General features: G+C 40.0%; 1 protein-coding gene across 1 annotated transcript in view; it reads right to left on the minus strand.

Annotated features, from left to right (window-relative positions):
- Positions 1-15,476, minus strand: part of KCNK1 (potassium two pore domain channel subfamily K member 1) — a 34,283-nt gene extending 18,807 nt beyond the window's left edge. Inside the window, exon 1 of the mRNA XM_064648806.1 lies at positions 14,827-15,476. Within this exon, the coding sequence (XP_064504876.1) occupies positions 14,827-15,181 (355 nt within the window). The 5' untranslated portion in view covers positions 15,182-15,476. The remainder of the gene's footprint in view (positions 1-14,826) is intronic.
- Between the last annotated feature and the right edge of the window lie 6,131 nt (positions 15,477-21,607).

Genomic DNA, 21,607 nt, shown 5'->3' on the forward strand with positions numbered 1-21,607 from the left:
AGACACACAGTGAAGCTCTGAGGACACACACTTTTCGAAGAGACTGGCAGAAGATGGAGCTTTTTCTTTGCAGAAAAGATCTGGAACCATGAATTCATTTCATACTGCAACTTTATCTTTCCACATGCCTTCCGATTTTCGTGTAACAGGTTTTAAAGTTCTGTCAATTACTTCCACTACTTGAAAGACCTTGTGTATGAGAGATGTACCACAGGGATGAGCCAGCTGCCACTGCTGAACCCAGCACCTGTGCACCATGGCACTCTGCTTGAAGCCTGGTACAGTTCATTAGAAGGAGGTTTCTAAAAATTTATAATTCGCACCTGTTACCATCCCAAATGTACCCTGGGATGTGTCAAAAGCTTTGAATGTGTTTCAGTGGCACTTACTGCAGTGTTTTAATCACATATCCAATTAGTGAAGAACACCTATCTAGTCTTGTTAAGTTATCATTTCTTGCACTGAAATGAGCCACAGTTTTTCTTCCCACCATCTGGAAATAAAAAGAAACTACCAGCTGCAAATTAGTATGCTCCCCACCTCCACTTTGAAACAAAAATTGCTTTATTGCACCATCAGAAGGAACTGAGCATGAAAACAGTGAATGAATCTTGTATTGTGGGCAGTAAGGAATTATAACACAACATTAAAAAATTAGGCCATTTCATGCTGTGGAGTTAAAATCAAATCTGTAAGCAGCATCTTTGCATTAAAATGCAACTTCATGTAGAAGAAAGCTTTATCTACTAGATGCAGCAGGGGAACAGAAATATTTACTTCTAATCTTGTTATCGATTTGACATGTGGAACACAGGGAAATTACTAGCATCAGCTGTTTTGTTTGGCAGAGGAAGACACAGTCCTTACCTATCTTTGTAAGATATTTCAATATTTCATATGTAAATCAATCAGACATAATTCATTTGCATGTGAATAAATCCTATTATTGTCTTCTGTTTTAATACCTATTTCTCAGTAATTTCTCAGTAAATTTCTCAGTAAATACCTACTCAGTAAATACCTCAGTAAATACCTACTAAATTTCTCAGTAAATTTCTACTAAATTTCTACTAAAATTTCTCAGTAAATACCTACTTCTCAGTTGAAGAATTCAACAGCATGCAAAGCAAAACAGAAGCAAAACAATTTAACACAAATTGCAAAAATTCACTAAAGCAACTAACAAAAATGCACAAAACTGAAGTGCAACACACTCCACTTTTACACACAGCATATTCCATCTTGAATACTAATTTCTAACTTAAAAATAACAGTTAAGATAGATTAGGAGACAATACTTACACAGGGGCCAAAGTGACATAGTTTTAAGGATGAGACGACTTATTCTAAACTCTAAATCACAGTCCTAAATATGATGCTTGATGATACTCTGCCATCTGAATACAGCCCACCTGAATATACTCACAGTTTCAAGCTCAAAATAGAACGTGAATTTGCAAAACTCAATGGGGAAATACTTCAACTGTTGTAAGAACTAGTTTAGTGAACTATAAACAAATTTTATAGATACACTAGTCATATTCAATCATTCACATGTTTAGGGCATCCCACACAGCAAATACTAATTGTGGGAAACATAAACTTGATTTGTTACACTGGAATCAGGATACTCAGGATAATCACAACTGTATATCCTACCAATAAAAAAAGGGAAAAGAAAAAAATAGCATTGCAATTGCACATACTATTTATCTTCACAAGCAGATGAAATGTAGAGGATTTTGCTTATCTAGAAGAAGTTATTTAGAAATAAATAGGGATGTAGCATCTAAGGTAAACTACATATACAAGACATTTAGCCAGCAATGTAAAGACACACACAGAGCAACTTAAATAATATAGTGTTTGAAAACCACACAGTATCTGTTTAGTTTTATGGCAATTTGTTTTAAAACAATGAACCTCTCTTCAATTTGTTAGAAAAATGACTCTTGGTAGGATAGCTGATGATTCTAGAAATTCTTACAACTATAGGATGATTTTCCTAGTGAAAATACATCATTCTAATCTCTCGGGACAGAATAAGATAGCCCTGAATAAAACAAAAGCATTAAATCAGTATGAAAATTCATCAAAAAATACTCCAGCTCTCCAGTCACAATTCTGGTCCCACCATGTCAGTCAAAGACCATCGACACTGACCAATGATTTTGAGTCCCATTTCCTTAAATCCCTTTCTAGCAAGGCAGCACACATATCAGAAATGCTTAGCAAGACTGAATCACACTAAGGTTTCATGTTCAGCACCTCCTGCTTGCATTTGCAAACCATGACCAACATGAAAAAGGCTGGATTGATATGACCTGTGACTCTATAAGGAAAGTGCGATACTGTATGTGGTGTCTCTCAGACCTCAATATAATGGGAAAAGGAATGTAAAATTGGTGGTAATTCCAAAAAAAAAGGCCTAGCATCAAAGAGCCTGGGCAGCAATGTGTAAATTGATAGTTAACACACCTTGACAAGGGAGAGATTTCTTTGTAAGTGTCTGGTCCTATGAATGCATCCAGTTTCTTGTAATTTTCAATTATCAGAATTTGTAAACTAGTTACAGTTACTGCATTACTTCCTCACTAACTTCAAAGATGATGCAATTTATCATATATCACTAGTTACCCAGCAGGAAAAAATAAGGTTCCCCCTTGAGATATGTGTACCTGAGATACACAGGATAGAAACATTTTAGTGGTGGCATCTGTATTAACAAACAGGAGTCCTGTTAAGTTCTTTCAGCTTTGCTAGCTGACATCTTAATCCTGCTTGAAATAATGCTCCTTTACAAGGGACAGGCAGCAATTGTCAGACACATTATCATTACAGGAAACATGTTCTTAGGTTGCCAGCTCCTATCTGTTGTTAATTTGTCCATACATTTTTGACTCTTTCTGTGCTTTTCCCAAGTTGTTACATGAAACACCTAACTTAAACCCAGTTTTGCTAGGAAAAAAATTGCTATGTGCATCTACCCCCTTTTGCACTGGTTGCAGTTTACCTGAATGCAATAACTCAGAGCAAACTAATCCACCAGGAAATTAATGTTTCTTCCAGTCTGACAAACTGACTTGGCTTACTGTTGTGGTTCAGCTGGCAATAGACCTAGCACAGGGTTGGACCACAGGTGAGAATCAAGAATCCAAGACATCTTCCTACCGCTGGCAAAGCTGTTAGGTAGGCTCAGCCCATTCTGTTTTACAACACCCTGAGCAAACATTTAACAGGCAAAGAAAGGCATTCAGCATGCTAAAGCAGAACAAATACTGCCTTCTTCTCAAAAAGGCTACTCGTGTACTTGGTCAGTTAAATGGGCTGTATTAACTGGTGTGTAGTTTGTTTTCTACAGGGGACACAACTGAACAATTCCCTAGAAGGGAGAGGCAATATTTCTGGAGTCTCCACTGAAGGAAAGATACAGAAATGTGCATTGCACACTTCGATATGGCTTCAGTAATTCCTTATTCAAGTAGCTGCAATTTTCTCTAATGTTGCTGAGCAGAAAAACTATTACCAAAGGAAAAGAAAAAAGAACATCCAGTGCAAGAAAATAAAAGCACACTGAAGTGTCCCCCCCCCCCCCCCCGGATGGGAAATCAGCTTACTGTATGGGAACACTGCCTAGTAGCAGGAATGGAGAACTGCAAGACAAAATTCACAAGCTCCTATTCTCAACCATACTAATGGCTCATACATGACCTTTCACAACTGTTTGTCTGAGTTCATTCTTTTGCAAAATACATACGGAAATGTCACTGTAATATCACAAGATGTAGAATATAATAGAAGTAAACCAATAAAACAGTTTCTAGTATGCACACGCTTCAAGATCTTCTGATAAAAAGTGTTTCAGAAATGTGAAAGATTATCACCATCTCCCTCATGCCATATGGCATAATGCAAGGCTAAAACCTGGAGTTCAAACTTCTGTTTGAGATGTTGAGAGAGCTTCTATCTTTTGCTTTGGCTGAGATTCATGACTAGTAAGAACTCCTAGTGTAAGTGACATTTGAAGCAGCATACAAAATCCTGTCAGGTGGCTGTTAGCCCCAGAAAATCTGACCTGAACATTCAGCTGGCTTCACTAGGTACATATAGCTGCACTAAAAGATATGACTGAAACATAAAGACTTACCTTTGCACTACAGGTATGCATAACAACTCCAATAATAAACTAAGGCCTAAATCTAAGGCCTGAGATCAGCCTTAGATTTACTATTTTCTTATCAATATAAATTGTTGATTCACACAATACAACATCATGTAGCATTCATGGTTCTTTGATTGCCCAACCAGAGTTGCAGCAGTGGACCACAAGCCAGGTTGGAGTCCTTGATTTTTCATCAGATGTACGAATGCACATAGGTAAATTAAACAACCTCTTATCCTCACATAAGAGAGTTTCATTGCTAATTTCATTGCTAAATAGTAATCATTCAAATTATTTACAGCATTTTGTGTTACTTTCTGCACACCACTTACAGTTTACAGTAGCTAGGACTTTCAAATAGTAATACAATTATAAATCTTTGAGCCTTATCAATTTTTGCTATGGTGCTGAGTCAGCATTCCAACACTAACCAAAAATATAGCTATGAGGATCATAAAATCATAGAATTGTTAAGGTTGGAAAAAAACTCTAAGGTCATCAAGTCCAATCATCAATATATGTAATATCTATAAATAAGTAACAAGACATGCTGTGAACTGTTTAAAATTTAATTGTCCATTAGTAAATCATACAGCCTAGAGTTTCCAAAACTCTACAAGAGATGGAAGTTCTTTAGAGTTTTCTCATTTCCTTTCGGCTGTAGGCATCAAAGGGAAAGGTCTGTGCCATTCTTGTACAGCACACAGTTGGGAAAATAGCTATTTTAAATAATATAGAGAGGAGAGATTCCAAGGCCTTCTCACATTAATCTTAAATAGAACAAGTAACTTTTAGGGCTCTTTTCCCTTTTTGTGAAGGAAGATGTATAAGCTTCTATAATGAAGTCCCCAGGAGTTAAACATCTAAGCTATTTAATTTTATAGCAGATCTCTGGATATGTTGCTACTTCCTAAACACAAGGGGTATTTTTCGGCTTCAGCTTTCTTTAAAGCCACATACAGTATGATCTCAGGCTAACAGGGAAGAAGTGAAATCAGATCTTCGTCTTGTGTTTGCATTTGATGACTCTAAAGTAACATCCCCCTTTTCAAATTATCTTGTAAACAAAGGAGGATATCTACTCTAGCTTGCCTCTGGACTTTGGCACTAGTACTGCACATTGCAATGTCTAAGCCTGCCAATCACATTTTAAAAGCTTGATCGAGCAAAATATGTGTTCATAGTATGTCATGTAGTTTTAAAATAACATAGAAAGTAAAACACCAAGTGTCACATAAGAGAAAATTCAATACAGACTTTAAAATAAAATCATACGCAAGTCCCATTCTGGTGAGTGCTGCATCATTTGAGGTCTTCTGAAAGATCACTTTTGCCTCTTAATCCTGAGAAATCTTCTCACACTTGGAAATAATTGTAGTTTTAGTATGTATTTCATAGAATCATAGAATGGTTTGGGTAGGAAGGGACCTCAAATATCATCTCATTCCAACCCACCCTGCCATGGACACCTTCCACTAAACCAGGTTGCTCAAAGCCCCATCCAACCTGGCCTTGAAAACTTCCAGGGATGGGGCAGCCACAACTTCTCTGGGCAACCTGTGCCAATGCCTCACTACTCTCACAGTAAAGAATTTCTTCCTAATATCCAACCCTCTTTCAGTTTAAAGCCATTCCCCCTTGTCCTATTACTACATGTCCTTATAGAAAGGCCCTCTCCAACCTTCTTATGGGCTCCCTTCAAGTACTGGAATAGGTCATTCCAGAACCTTCACTTCTCAAGGCTGAACAATCCCAATTTTCTCAGCCTTTCCTCATAAGTGAGGTGCTCCTAAAAACATTTTCAGTAAAGTTGAGGAAAGGATTCCTTTTACAGTCATTTTTAGCTATATCATACAGCCAGTACAGCACAGACAATAAGTCATAAAATTCAAGTACTGCCTGAAATGTATTTTTTTTGCAAAAGCCACAGTTCTGAAGCTAGATTCATCTCTCATTAGAATCAAGCTTCTGCTTATTAAAAAAAAATGTAAACAATTATATGTCTTAACCTTATCATTTCAATACCTAATTCTGGTTGGTCCCTCTCCCCACTTAACCCCACTTATGTATCTACTCTTGGAAACCTTTTGTGAAGCAGCTACTGTTAAAGAATTTAAGATTATTTAGCTGAGCAAATTTAAACAGTCTTTAAGTAATTGAAAGGCACAGAAGGAGGTTCATCCTACTACAAGTAGGATGAAATTCAGAGGTACATTTTAACCTTTTCATTTTAGCTTCTGGAGTTATTTTTAACATATTCAGAAAAAACATTCAGTGTGTGGGACATGAAATGCACAGCAAAAAGAGCAAAAGATATGATACACCCCCATTCTTATAGTACCATGCTCTCGAATGCTCTCAAAAGCTGCACTTGCAATGGTATTAAATTGTGTTTGAAAACATTCTATATAGAGGTTCTGGTCACTCCAGAAGTTTACACTTTGCAGTAGAGGACAGTAAAAAGACACACTAAGCCTCTACTCCCTGTTATCATAACAACAGTCTGGACTCAGAATTCTCAGGAGAAAGACGGAATGCTGATGGTAAAGTTTCTACCAGCAAATAGTATGAAACTTTGTCAGAGGACACAGCCTCACTTTCTCACACACAAGCAGAGCTGTACTCAAAAGACTACTGGATTGGCTTGTTCCACTGGCAAAACCTGTTTCCCAGCCCAATCTCCACCCTCAGCTGCTGCTAGGGAACACTGCCTAAGTGATCTCCCTCCTTTCCCATTGGCATTTCCCCAGTTCCTCAAAGATGATGTGATAACTTCGAAGCTGCTTAAGCAACTGTCACAGAATCAATTTAGAGTACAGACTATGGTACTACTTAGGAAGCATCAGCTAGTAAACGTTTGGAGTCTGGTGACAGCTGGTGTACCACTTTGATCCATATGTGCTTTTAGTTCAAGGAAGTTTGCATACTCTGTTTTCAGAGACGAATGTGTATCTTTTTCTTTCCAAAGGAAAGAAAATCCATATGTTCTTCCAAGAGGTGCTCTGATACTTTCCTGAAGCACAGTCACTTGAAATGCTATGCTTCATTCCTTTCTTTCAGTTCTGCTTTTAACCACATTGCTGTTTTGTCCTCACAAGAAACACAATCTGTTTCAGCTAAGTTCTTCAGTGAAAAAGTGAACTGACACATTTTTCCCAGGTATTCTGGGTCACATCTGTAACTACACTAGGTCTTCAGCTGAATTTTGTACAAACATCATAACTCTCAAGCAGCTGAGGTCAGATCCAGAGAGACAGTAGGAATTTAGGTAGCTAATTCCTAAGAAAATTTTTATTGCTATTCTTTAATCCTAAAGGCATCCACACTGTCATAGGAGTCCTAATTTTTCTCAAATTGCTAAAATTCCACTTCTGCATATGCCAAGAAATATTTTGGTCTTCGTATGGTTTCAAAGTAGCTTGCAGCCTACTTTATAATTCACCTGGAGCAGCGGCTAAAGTAGGCATTTCTCCATAGAGTATGATGTTCCTGTATCCAAAAGACCTCCACAGACTATTAAAATGATGGGCCAAAGTGAAATACAGTGGGTCAAAGTGAAATAAAGAAAGAAAAAAAACAGCCAACAAATAAATGAAAACAGGAGAAACAACAGATTTAAAAGAAGACTTATTTTAAATTACATTCAGATAAAAGTGAAAATCCTACTAAACAATGGTCAGGAATTGTTTGTTAAGTTTTAGAAGTCTTGCTCTGAGAATGTACGTGATTTTTAGCTTGGGATTTGATTTGTAGATGTCAGTAGAATAGTAACAAAAATTCCAGCATTACAAAAGGATTAAAAATAGAAAATATTTAATGAAAGGTAATTTGGGGGAAAATTACTCTCTTTCTTTTAATAAAGATGTAAATATCATAGAATAAAGTCAGAGTAATGATTAGAAATAATAACAGAGCAACAGGAGACCATGTAATTCATCTACAACAGCAAATAATGGTAACACAGCTCAATTAGGAAAAACCAGAGAAATAGCAAAGGTAAACATTTACAAAAAAAGCAGTCAATTAATAAGCCCAAGGCAGAACACCAGTAACTCAGTCCTGACCCCAGTTAAACTCTGTGTATCATACTAAGTTCAATGGACTTGTTTTGTGATTACGCTTTATTTATTTTGGGGGGAGGGATAGTGGGTGTGTGTTTTAGCAAGGGAAGAATTACCCTATGCCTAACACAGAAGGACTACTGAGGCAGCAGCTGTGGCCCTTCACCTGTTGAGAGCTGCTGGGATGGCTCCTCATCACTGATTAAATTTAGCAAGGCAAATGGAACTGCATGACACAGAAGTGAGGACAGATTTTGTAAGAAAGACATTCCATCCATGAACAGCCAGCACTGCTCTAAACAATAATACAGTCCTGCTACTCCATGGCATATCCAGTTTCTGCCAGGAGATGGTTTTTACTACTCATTGCCTGTGAACCACAAATATGGGATTAGAGTGACTCTTGACATCCTTTGTTACAGCAAGCACAAGCAGGATTTTGGCACAGCTGATTGCTGCAGTCCCATGAGAAACCAGGAACTACCACCCTGCCTGGAACACAAGACATGACAGACCCAGGTTTCCTCTCTGCTATTGCTTGCTTCAATGGAGAAAACTAGACCTTTGTCCTGGGCACACAAGAGATAAAGTGACCGATCTGCCAGCTCTAACTGTCATCTCTGGAAACTGAGTGGCTTGTGTCCTGAAGCACAGAGCCTAATATCCTTCCCAAGTTTATATCATTGCTTTTGACACAGGCAGGTTTCTTGGAGACCTTCATACAACACATTTTTGGTTTGTGTTTTTTGGTAGGTTTGCTGAGTTTTGCTTTGTGTTTTTTGGGGATTCATTGTTTGGTTGTTTTTTTTTTTAACTTAAACCCCTACTTTTCTGCTTTAATTTTTTTTTAATACTTCACTGAACATTCTCATGATTTTGTGTTGTAAGGCAAAGATACCAAAAGCATCCAATCTACTTTCTCAGTATTAGTTCATACATACTGAACTTCTCTTACACCTTCCCTAGATGTAGTAGTCTTTTTGTCTCCTCTTTCTAAAAACAGCTAGAAAACCCTGGTTCAAATCCTTGTCCTGAAAATAACATTAAGCCAAACTCAATTGAAACCTCCCACATCTCAGAAGGCAGCATCTTAACCCAGGGGCCAGACTAGAATAAGACAGAAGCAAGTCTGGAGCTTCTCCATGAAGTATAAAATAAAGGAATTCTCCCTGAGAAGAAAGCAGACACTCAGGCAGACAGAATGACTCTTTGACTTCACGTTTATACTACTTAATAAAAGTGGTTCCAGGACTGATGTATTTGGAGGCCGACAGCCTCGGGGATAGTAGCTGTGACTACCCTGTCCCAGAACACCCTGTAGCCTTCAACCACTTGGCTTCAGATCCAAACAGTTGGCTTATTCAATGTAATCCTTCTTTTCTGGCATCTTTCTCAACCCACCTTGCCATCATTTCCTTTGATTTTCTTAGAAGTACTCCAATATAAAAAACATTGTCGCAGGGTGAAGCACAACCTCGCTTTGCGTAGAGATCATCTACAGCAAATTACCTTTTCCCGGAGATGTTGGTTTCAAGTCATAAACAACTCTTAAAAGAGAAACAAAGTTCCCAAAGTTTTGCATCCTCACCCTGGTGAATAGCTGCAATTCATCGCACCAATTTAAATAATCTATGAGTGCTACACTCAGAGGAACAGTACAGTGAAGCTTCAGTTTTCTGCTGGAGTCAGGAGTGACTACTAGTGAGACCAATCTGAGTTTAATCCATCACAAAGTTTCCATATTTTCATATAAGAAGCAACAGAGAACCTTATGACTGGTCTCTCATTTGGTATGAATTATGAAATGTATTTATTCGGTGTGTATTAATGAGATACTACAGGCATCGCCAGGGACACAGCCCACATATTCTGACAGCATCAACATAAAATATGCATTTTACATTGAATTCAAGTATGAGACAAAAAAAAATCCACTTTCCCTAAAGCCACTGTGAACTATCCTTTTTCTATTTAAGTCAAATTCACATTTTTCCATAAGGTATGATAGACACAGGTAGTTTCATCCATCTGAGGGTTCTACTGTAAGAGACTACATATCTTATGATGTCTTTGCAATGCTCCATTGTGATGCTTTCATGGCACTACCTCATATTCCACGGATTCTTTAAGATCTGTAATGAACTTTCTTTTGCAGTGCATCCACTTACTCCAGCACAACATCACAGCCTGTTACTTTTTGTAAATAAAGGTACAGTTAAGTTTCTCTGGCAAGTCATCAGTAGCAATGCTTATGAGAGTCAGACCTAAGCAAGAACATCCTTATGAATCAAATGATATATGCATTAACTCCTCGTACTGCCTGCCAGTAAAACTCCTGTAAGTTATTTAACGTGAATGCAAAACTTTCCCTGAAAGCCATGTTTCTTCTCTACTAGCCCTTAAACCAAGCACTTTCAAACTAATAGCCAGTGTCACCATTTATCTACAACTACTGCGTACTCTCTTCATAACACAGCAAGCAGAAACCCAAATTCAGTATATCGTAGATCTTGGGGGACATTCCTTGCAGTGGAGCACAACACACTCATCCTCAGTGTCAACAATGAAACTGGTACAAGCCAAATTCTGGAGGAGATGCTGCTTTGCACGAACCACCCTGCAGACAATTACATTACAGGCTTCGAAAGTGGTTGAATACTAACAGTTCTCTTACTGTCTTGACTCCTGTGGCTCAGAGGAATGACCACCTGACCTTAATCAAAAGATGTAAAACATGCACTCCCATCACAGAAGATGCAACTTCTCACCCCTCCTCTGCAAATCCCTAAATCAGGGCAAGGCTCTCCTAGCTTCCTTCTAGTGAGTATCTTGCCAACCCTATCACAACAGAGAAGGATCTTTTTCAGCATCCTTCTGGTATGCAAATGTTAAGTGAAATCTACAGCCGTGTTTGTGTTTCAGATGAAGGCAAAAATACTCAAAGCTGGACAGTCAGAATAAGACTTATGGTCTGTTTACATAAAGTGCCATGGGACATCCTTGCACTGAGAAGACTCTTTCCAAAAACAAACATAAAAATACAGGCCCCAAGTTCCTAAATCAGCATTTCCTATCCTTCCCTATCTATTTTCCTTCAAAAAAAGAAGTCACTGTACTCTTCATATCTTGCAACACAGCTAATATCAAGCAATATCAATTTCTTCCATTACTTCATTTTGCTTACAGTTCATGTAGCGCAGTATTCTCATATTGCACCAATATGGGATAAGAACATAGACATTGCCAAGAGTAGTGAAAACACCACTCAGAGGAGTGCAAAAAATTACTTCATTTTTATTGTTAGTAATAAAAGACATGAGTACAGATGGCCCCACAACAAAGCCAACCAGAAAGAACTGCTTCAGCACAATGATTCATGACATCTAGCACTGAGACAAGCGACAACCATAGATATGTATAAGGTCATAATTACAGAGAGTTTCCAAGACAGACATTATTTAAATGTACACAGTTGTATAGTCTTACTGTTTATGTTGTCAATTATTAGTGACCTAATTGCTTTCTCTTATACATGGCTTGTATGGCCTTCTGCATGACTGCTTAAGTTGCACAGGGAGGAATAAAGTCTTTAGAAGAGAAACCTCCTGCTAGTCACTTCTACAATCTGCTGAAGCCTCACCACCAGCCCATTTCACTGCCCTTTGTTTGCCCGTCCTTTAGGCAGCTTGTGACAGTCCTGTGACAGCCCATGTGTGCAGCAACATAAACTGCTTTCAAGTAACAATTTGCCTTTACTTTGTTTATTCTGCAAACTCCCTCCATTTATGATTTTTTTCCAAATTCTTAAATGACTTTATCACTTTCTTCAAGGATTTTCTCTAGTGAGTAAGAAGCCAAAGAATATAATAAGGACAGGAAGGAACAAGTGAAGTCAGGGATGCTATATTTAAACACTTTCCCTACATGTTTTATATAGAAAACTAAAAGGCTATGAAAGAAGCCTTGTCCTCTGTGCAAGGAGTAGGTGTGCATTTATTTACATGATGAATGACAAATTCAGTAAGCTGAACATATGGAACATCCTTGTGCTCCCTGCAATTTCACTTATGCACAAGAAGCAATCCTCAGTTAGTACCACCAGTACCAGAGTTCTCTTTTCTGCTTTTATTCTTACTGTACTTGGCAAAGGGAGGGCATTTCAGGTGCACAGTTTGTAATAGTACAGCATTTTTTAAATGTTCAAGCACTTCTGAACAGCTGTTTGAAGTGACCAGGCAGGTTCTGCTCCTTGTCTTCTGTTTTCATGGCCATTTCAAGAGCCTTGAAATATTTCTTGCACAGGTGCAGAGTTAATTAGGGAGAAAAAATGCACCTCACCAGAAATCTGCAGGCTCTGGGGAGTATTTGAATAAGTGTTGGTCATACTACATTGATCTGGATTTATACCTGTCTACCTTGTACAAGTTATTTATATTAAATAGGAATCAAGTGCAGCTAAAGACTACTACATAAAAGAAGAAACAGACAGATTTTGTTAAAAGGGGCCCAATGCAAAGGACTATTGGACATAGAAGGAAGTACCACCATTTGATCTATAATATTGACCTATTACATCAATGACGACTAAATGAACTTCAGTTTATGAAACGGACAGAAATAATGATAACTCATGCATTTCAGACCTCTGTCTTTTCTGAGGATATGCCATTTAAGTGGAGTTCTCTAATGCGTTTTCCATTTGGACAAAGGTACCTTGCGTCTTCTTTTCTTGTAGGGCCTCTATGATCAAGTCAGCCACACATGTAGGGTCAGGTTATGCCTTGCCCTTAAGAAGATGTGCAGTGGGTAAGAGATATCTCTGCCTGAACTGTATTACTGAATTCAAACACATTAAAACACGCGGCTATGTATTACCAGGTAGTACTAAGGTGTTACGAACTCAGTCCCACCCCCACCGTCCTGATTGTGAACATTTTTTGATTGATTCATCTCTAAAATCAATATTGCCAGATTTAAAAATAATAAACTGCAGGGACTGTGGATTGGATTTGTCTGGTTAAAAAAAAAAAAAAAAAAAGAGAGAGAAGTTACATGCAGTACACTGTGTAAGAACATACAGAAAAGCAGGACCAGGACCTTTCTTAATACCTTTTTCTTTTTAAAAAGGGTTATTATAGAAAAAAATAATTTGAATAAAAAAATAGCTCTTGGACAAAATAATTTACATTTTATAGTAACAGACAGTGTAACTGATTAGGAATGAGAACAAGCATCATAAGGTCAATTAGGCACCTTAAGTTTAAAGTGCCTTACAGTTTTACTGAAAGTAAAAAAATAAAAAAAGTAAAAACTTGAGTGCTGAAGTATTATCACAGTTCTATGTTTTTTCCACTCACAGTATTACTATACATTGATTAATGTTTAGAAATTTATTCACTGAGAACATTCAACTGTCACAAGCATGTCACTTTCTCTCTTCACACAAACTTTAACTCTAGTTATTAATATGCAGAGGGGGAAGTGTTGTGTGGACACCCATAACCCTGGTTTACTTTTTACAAACACAACCTCCTTATAACAAGCAGACACCCTAATCTCTAGACTCAATGACAACTATTTATAGCAATATTTACAGGACAAACATTGCCTGTTTGAAATCAGTCAGGAAGCACCAAAATAAGATCAAGTAAGCAAATTATTAAATTATTAATATCTGCTGATTACATTTCCCATAATAGAAGGAGTGCTAACTTGGGGGCAGGGAGGGGGGAATAAAAAAAGAAACAGTGCATCTTTTATAGTAGTATCAATGTATTGCCAAGACTCAAAGCCCTCTGGTTGGACAAATTTTAGGGTGATTCTTTTAACGCTTTTCTTATTCGACAAGCCTTTGTTATTTATTTCAGTGAGCTGCATTCAAATCACCAGAGCCCAGCTTCCCAGTACAAACGTCTCCACTCATCCTTTAGAAATCTGTCCACTATGCTCTTAAGTGAAATCCGATTGCTGAAAAAAAAAATGCTTATAAAAACTATGGTCAGATGAATGCTTCCTCAAGCTTTTCAAAACAACAACGAAACCTGCTATTTAGAAGAAAATAAGCATTATCTTTTAGTCTTTTACATGCAAACACTAAATGGAAATTGACAGTAAAATACGAAACTGAAGTTTAACTTCATCAGTAGGCTCCGGTTACCAGTTTTCCCCTCTCCACCCAAATCAGCCTGAAAGAAACGCACAGGAGACACCCCCAAAATAATTTAAAAGTTCAAAGAAAGAGATGGGCATTAGGCAGGATTTTCGAAACCGCCAATGATCTCAAGGTGGGGGGACCTGACAACCTGGCTTTTAACGCTGAATTAGGGCGGGTTTCAAATACGGGTGATGAATCCTACACAAAACATGCCTCTCACACACGAGAGTCTGGGAAGTAACAATTACTGGGGAGCCCAAGGGCCGCCGCCCCCCGAACGCCCGGGGCCGGAGGTCGCACCGTCCCCGCGGCCCTGGACATCCGGGGGCCGGCGGGCCCCGGCCCCTCTCCCACAGCCCCAGCTTGCCCCCAAACCAGCCCCTCTTATCTCCGCGGCGGCCCTGAGGGGGTCCAGGCCTCCCCGGAAGGCCTCCGGCGCCTTCCCTTACCCGTGGTGGAGAGGACGGTGCTGGCGAAGAAGAGGGAGGAGGTGAAGTCCCAGTTCCAGTTTCCCGAGGCGTTGCTGAGCACCGAGACGCCGTAGTTGCTGGCCTCCAGCACCCGCATCAGGAACTGCTCCAGCTGCTGCTCTGAGAGGCAGGCATGCTCCTCCAGGAAGCGCTGCTTCAGCTTGCCCAGCTCCTGGCGCAGCAGGTCCTCGTAGGGCAGCTCCACCGAGGAGAAGACCACAGCGCCGAACACCAGGTAGAGCAGGTAGCCCAGCACCAGCAGGGCGAAGCACCAGGCGGAGCGGTGCTGCTCCACCAGCCGCACGCAGGAACTGCCCGCCAGCGACTGCAGCATCTTCCCGAGCCGGGGCCGGCTTGCGCCCCGGGCCGGGCCGGGATGCCGAGGGGGAGCGGGGGTTGAGGGACGGAGGGAAGGGAAGGGGGAGCGCGGCCGGCGCCTGCCCCCTGTGCGGCCGCTGGCTGACTTTGGAGGCGCGGAGCGGCGCTGATGTGGCGCTCACGTGGCCGCGCGGCGCAGGTACCGCGGCGGAGGGAGGAAGGGAGGGAGGGAGGCAGGGCCTCCTGCTGCTGATGCTGCCCCTGCCGCCGCCAGCCGCCCGGTCCCGCCGGCTCTCCCGCCCCACGCCTCTGCCGCCGGCTGCCGGGGCGCCGGCGCTTTCTCTCGTTTCTGTTCCTTGTCACTGAGTAACGCGTGGGGAGCGCGGGGGATCCCCCGCTGGCGCTCAGCGAAGCCGATCCAGAGCGCCCCGGCCCCGCGCTGCAGCGGCGGTTTATTCCCATTTCCACACAAAGTCTCTGGAGATTTTTTTGCCTCGCTGTTCCCCACCCCCTACAGTAGGAAACTCCCAAAACAGCAATTCCTTCCACTATTGAGTTGTTTTATTAGTACTATTTATGTATTCATTCACATTTCAAAGAAGAATAAGGTGACGCAGTGTGAAGCAGTAGGCTGAATTTCATTCAGTTCAGGACGTGACGAGTTCAAAGAAACTCAGATGTTGCGCAATAATGTTCTCCCTCAGGTCCATAGCTTCAAAATGGGGCCTTTTAGGGGGTGCAATTCAAACTAGCTGACCTCCATACAACTAGCAACTCTCCATACAAGCTAAAGGAGTCTTTGCCACTGTGCTGGGTTTCTGGAGACACTTTTTAATGGTGTGAAGTGCCCAGCTAGCACTCAAAGCAGCGTCCAGGATGAATACAAAGGCACTGTTCAGCCATCCCGCTGTGTAGTCGCAGCCAGTGATCTTTGCAAGTTTCACTTTGAATGCTTCTTTCTTCATCCATCTCAAACTCTGGCCGGCAACCACACAGTTAACTTACCAGATGAAGTTCCCCACCAGATGAAAAGGATCAGTGAAAATTAGAGCTTCCTAAAGTATCCCTTAGGGTGAATAAAGGCAGCTTCTGGTAAAGGAGAGAGACGAGATTTTCATTCTCGGATCACATCCTGCCAGGCTCTGCCAGTTCCCTTTCACCTCTCAGCTGATGGCAATTTATACTACAGTCACAAAGTAGTAGCTTGTAAATTAGAACCCTACTAGGGCTGAGCCAATGAATTTGGACAGAGTAAATCAAATCCAGCAACCTATCTTAAGCTCTGAGGTACCCCTCAAAACTGTAAGGGCTACCATGGGAAAAGAGAGAAAAATGAAAGGCACAAAATAATGTTTTATGCCAGAAACTTAAAACAATGTGTCAACATTTCCTGTTATAGGACAGCTACATGAAACTGTGGGATTAATCTGGCCTGGCAGAACAGCTCATCCAGTTCCTGGTCCATTCCCCACTGCCAGCCATAGCTGAGCCATTGCAGGGACTTAAACATGGCCCGCACTCCCACTAGCCTTGTTTTATGATCAAAATGTAAATATGTTCATACATGCAAAAAGCAGCTGCTTGAATGCTTGGTCAGTAGTGCACTTGGGGGATGTGGCAGGTACATACAAGACAGGCCGAGCAGGCAGACTCTCGATGCTGTGCCAAGAACGCACACATGTGCTGGCCCACACGTGTGTGTCTGTGCATCGTACAGCTGGGGAGGGGGCACTGTGGATACTTGCGTGTTTTAGTATACAGGTAAAGTTTTCCCCCGTGGCTGAACTCCTCGACTGTTGCAAATGGTTCCAAACTATTTATATGTAGAAATTGTAGCACCCAACAGAAGTGCAGCATAATTAAATTAGGGCAAGGGCTTGAAATGAGGAGCTGAAGAAAATCCGTGCTGTATATCCAGAAGTTAATTGACAAAAGGACAGATAGAGGCAGAGATGTCACATCCCTATACCACCACTTTGGCACCTTTCATCAGCATCAGTGTATTTTTATAATATAAACTAGTGATGTGTAGGAAAAAGGCAATTTCAGTCAATAGCAATAAAAATTGATTATACTATCTGAGAGTGTAATGCAGACAAGCTTTGGAAGGGAGTATTCCAAACAAATGTTTGATTGCATTGCACTAAGGCAGCATGAATTTAAACATTGTTACAGAAAAACAGGTCAAGGAACCTCATTGATTGATTTGGTATGCTTATATACATACTTATATGCATACTTATATGCATACTTTGGTATGCTTATATACATACTGGGATCCATTTTGATCAAATGTACTAGCTATGGTAGGGTATTTATACAGTATTTTCCCAACCTTCAAGCTAAATATTTGTTTAAAGGTTAGAAAATGTTTACCTAAGAACACACCTCACTTCAGTGGTCATAGGAAACTGTAGCTGGGTAGCTGAACAGTTTTATTTACCAGCCTCCTTCAGTTTTCCATTTTTATGAATCACTCATTCTCCATTTTTAGAAGCCGCTCACACTTAGAGGCTTGCTGGGATGAGAGAAAAGAGGACTCTGCTGAATAGAGCCTGCACTACTCTTCTAACTTGATTTTTCCCCCCACAATTTTTTGGAGGCGTGGGCTGAGGGAAACAATGGCAGAGCATCACAGCTGTGTCACCAAAGCATTCAAGTTCTTGCTTCCAAAGCAAACATCTAAACGGTCTGAGTTTTAGCCACCATTGTTAATGTTCATGTTTAACTCAAAGCCTTTAACATACCTGGTAATTTAATTACAGATTTCTTTGGGACAGGTGTGCAGAAAGGTGTCTTAATATTCAGTTTTCTGACTTCAAGTGATTGTATTTACATAATACATTTCCTGTTATAGATAATATCCTATGTAATGTAATTATGTCATTCCAGTTTAATTCCAGAGTATGCTATAACCATTTTCACATTGTTTTGCTTGTCAAGGATCAGGCTAATCAAGGATTCAATGTACTGAATTCAGTGTTATGTACTATATAACAGGAAGTCCCAACATGCTTCAGCAGGGAGTGACTGAAGTTGTGGAGGAGACTGTTACAGACCAGTCTTTTCCCAGCAGAAGTTTCATTCTACTGTGATCATCCCTCTCAACAAAACATGAATCCTGTTTATTAATAAAGTATACCACATCGTCACATCATTCATCCACCAGCTATGCTCAGAAAGTGCTGGAGAAGTCCAGCTGCAAGCAGAGTGAAGAAACCCACTATTGGTAGATACTGGTGCTCTCTATTGCACAACTCCCCTCTGAGCTACAGAAAATGCAAGTACAGGTTTCCTGTCTACAAGGGTAGAAGAGAAGACAGACACTCTAATCCACCACTGAACTGAGACAGAAACCACAGTTGTGCCCCGGGGTGCTAGAAAACCACAGAGAAAGTTATTAGTCTCTCTAACTCTGCTTCCTGGGGACATAGGACAACTCCCCTATCATATCCCTCGGCTAGCAGCTTCTGTAGCATAGTCCAGAGGCTGAGAAAATCCTCTCTTGTACATGAGAAGTGTAAGGCCCTCTGAGAACTGTGTAAATCACAGGCATTTTCTGTTAGGAGAAGTGAAATTGAAGTAAAAAGGTTTTGTTTTCATGGCAAGTCTGTTTTCCTCTGAGATTTTTGGTTAACTAAAAGAATCTTTATACTGACACATTTCCAATAAAATGCTGAGGGGCTTGAAACACCGGAAGACAAGGAGATGGTGGCTAGAGGAAGAGGACAGCCTGGTGGCAGTGACTAGAGAGGGGGACCACTGTGCTCTAGTCTTCTGTCCAGTGAATGAAAATGAAAATAGATAAAAATAGTAGCTTCAGTGAAAAGCAAGAATAGCTCACAACAGTGCTTCAGCGCCCAGAGACTAGCCTGTGCTGAGTGGCATATGCCAAAGAGGAGATTTGACACTGGGGTTCGGCTGCTGTAATCACTGAGCTCTAGTCTGTGAGCAGGAATGAGTGTGAGGAAAAGGAAAACACCCATGTTTAGCAGTGTTACTAATATCAAGGCTGTAAAATATTTTCAGCACTAAAGGAAACCCTGAAAGTGACTCATATACACAAGAAGTTTCAAGCTGACTGAAAGGATTATTTATTTTCCTTTTTTTTTTTTCCCAAATGAGTAGTGTCATGGCCAAATCACAAACATTTTTACATCAGTCTTGGAAGAAAATGTCCTTCCTGTTATTATATTGAAGAGCATAAATCCCAAGAAGTGGGTAAATAAAATCAGTTACCAGGCAATACTTGTCCTGACAAACCTGTTTTGCTCTGGCATACCTACAGCATGAGTTCAGAGAACAGAGGAGGTGGTGTTGAGGAACAGTGGGATGAACCAGGACAGAGTGGGAGGCAATAAACAGTTACGTAGGGAGAACATGTGACAGTGTCAAACCTGTGTCACCCTGACAGCTGAATATTGACTAGCAATAGAGAACTGATTGGTCTTTCAGTATTTTTTCTTCAAATTTGGTGGGAGTATGAATTCAGTGGTTACAACAAGTCTAAAGTCTGACTGATCAGTCCTAAATTATGTGTAAATGAAGAAAGAGAGCCATAAATGTAAGATTCTCTGAATTCACTTCCATTAGTGTTTCTGCCACATTTAACTGTTCCACTGAATATTTTTTAAAATGAAACTGAGGAGAAGTAGAACCCTTCAAGATTTGCTCTATCTGTTAAATGAAAGCTGGGACATAATACATTTCCTGTTATAGAAGTAAATATATTTGAGCAATTGTTTCTGAACACTCAATTTGTGATCTTTTGCAGAAGTTAACATAAAGTTGGCTAGCTCTGATTGAATGTCATGGCCCTGTGGGCAGGCAGGATGTGAAGTTTTAAGAATCACATCCTCACAGGCACTGACACAAATGTAGTTATGTTGAGAAGCAGTCAGATGGGTTGCCATGTGTTCTGTTTGCTGTGGGTAAGGTGTTCTATTTTGGCTAAATGAAATCATCTAGTTTTGGGTCAAATAATGTAAATCTTATAGAATTTGAAACAACACAGCTTGAATTTATAGAAAAAAGATGTAATCTTTGAAGAGGGGATTCATTCCCATCTTAATGTGGCAGAAGGATGGAGATGCCATAGGAGAGTATAGGTTATTTATTTAGTATGGAATATTTAGGTCTTTAAAATTTATCAGCAAGCAAACTGATGAGGATAGAAATATTGCTGTGGAAGAAAAAGAGTGAAATCTTTGTCCATGTTTATGCCATTTCCAACATCCTGCCTGGCTGAATTCTACTTGAGATGGAGGGGAGAAGGCTTGAGATTTAGTGGCTTCCTAACAAAAAATCATTTTATGCTGTTAACTTAATGGTGCAACACTGTCCACAAAGGTTAAGACCACTGATCTGTAATAGTGAAGGAATGACTGTGCCTGGTTTGGAGCTATATTTAGGGGAAGGTTTATGTCATGAAGTAGTAATGTTTAGAATCCAGGAAGTTTATATGCATGGTCAGGCACAATTTCTTTCTTGAGTGAGTCATCTTTGTTTGATGTAAATGTGATTTTCCTCAGAGTTGCAGTAGGTATTCATATTTAACCAATGATCTTGGTATCTAGGTAAAATAACTGATAGACAACTTTTTTATTAAGATAATCGTTTTGTGTCATGGAAAAATTAATTTCGTGTATACTTGCCATCAGGTTTACCCAGTGACATTATCCAAAAAGGCACATGGTTGCTCTAAGAAGTATCAGTCCAGTGGGGATGAGGGCTGCATATATGTACATAAATACATGCATCCATGTATATGCGTGTATGTTTTTATATAATCTTATATATAACATGCTTCCTCAAAGTTCTCACTATTATATTGAGTCATATCTGTGTAGAAAGGTAATTACCTGTGATTTGTAGGATTGTGTTAATGCTAAAGGAATGTAATAGCTCAGAGAATTCAGGATGTCAACATGACCTTATTGGAACATTACATTAAATAAAATTCGTTGTTTTAAATAAAGTGACCTTGCCCTCCTAAATCCTGTGACAGTCACCCAGCAGAACTGGTCTTTTTAACCTCTTGTTCAAAGTGCCCAAAAGAAGAAAAATGGTTAATATACTTAATACTTTTTACTGAAAATAAGGCTTCACAGAGTATTTTATATGTCTTCCATCTTCTCTGTAGAATTTTTTGTACTTCTTCCCCCTGCTTGGCAGCCTGCTGTTAAAGATGGCTATGATGGGAAATAAGACAGTAACTGAGGTGGGCTCAAACAGCTGTGGGTGTCCAGGTGTTCCTCTTGATCTTACCAGCTCTGGGACCAATCTTGGCTTTGTCTCTGAGATGGTTCTTGGGCACTCAGGAAATGATAGTGTCTGCAAAGCCTACAGTCTTTCTCTGGGTCACTTTCTAAACACACACAGCCCCAGAAAGGATTACACACTAAATGGTCTCTCTGTAATAACTTTTTCCAGTAGTTAGGCT

Source organism: Pseudopipra pipra, chromosome 3 (genome assembly GCF_036250125.1).
Source record: "Pseudopipra pipra isolate bDixPip1 chromosome 3, bDixPip1.hap1, whole genome shotgun sequence".
Classification (NCBI taxonomy): domain Eukaryota; kingdom Metazoa; phylum Chordata; class Aves; order Passeriformes; family Pipridae; genus Pseudopipra; species Pseudopipra pipra.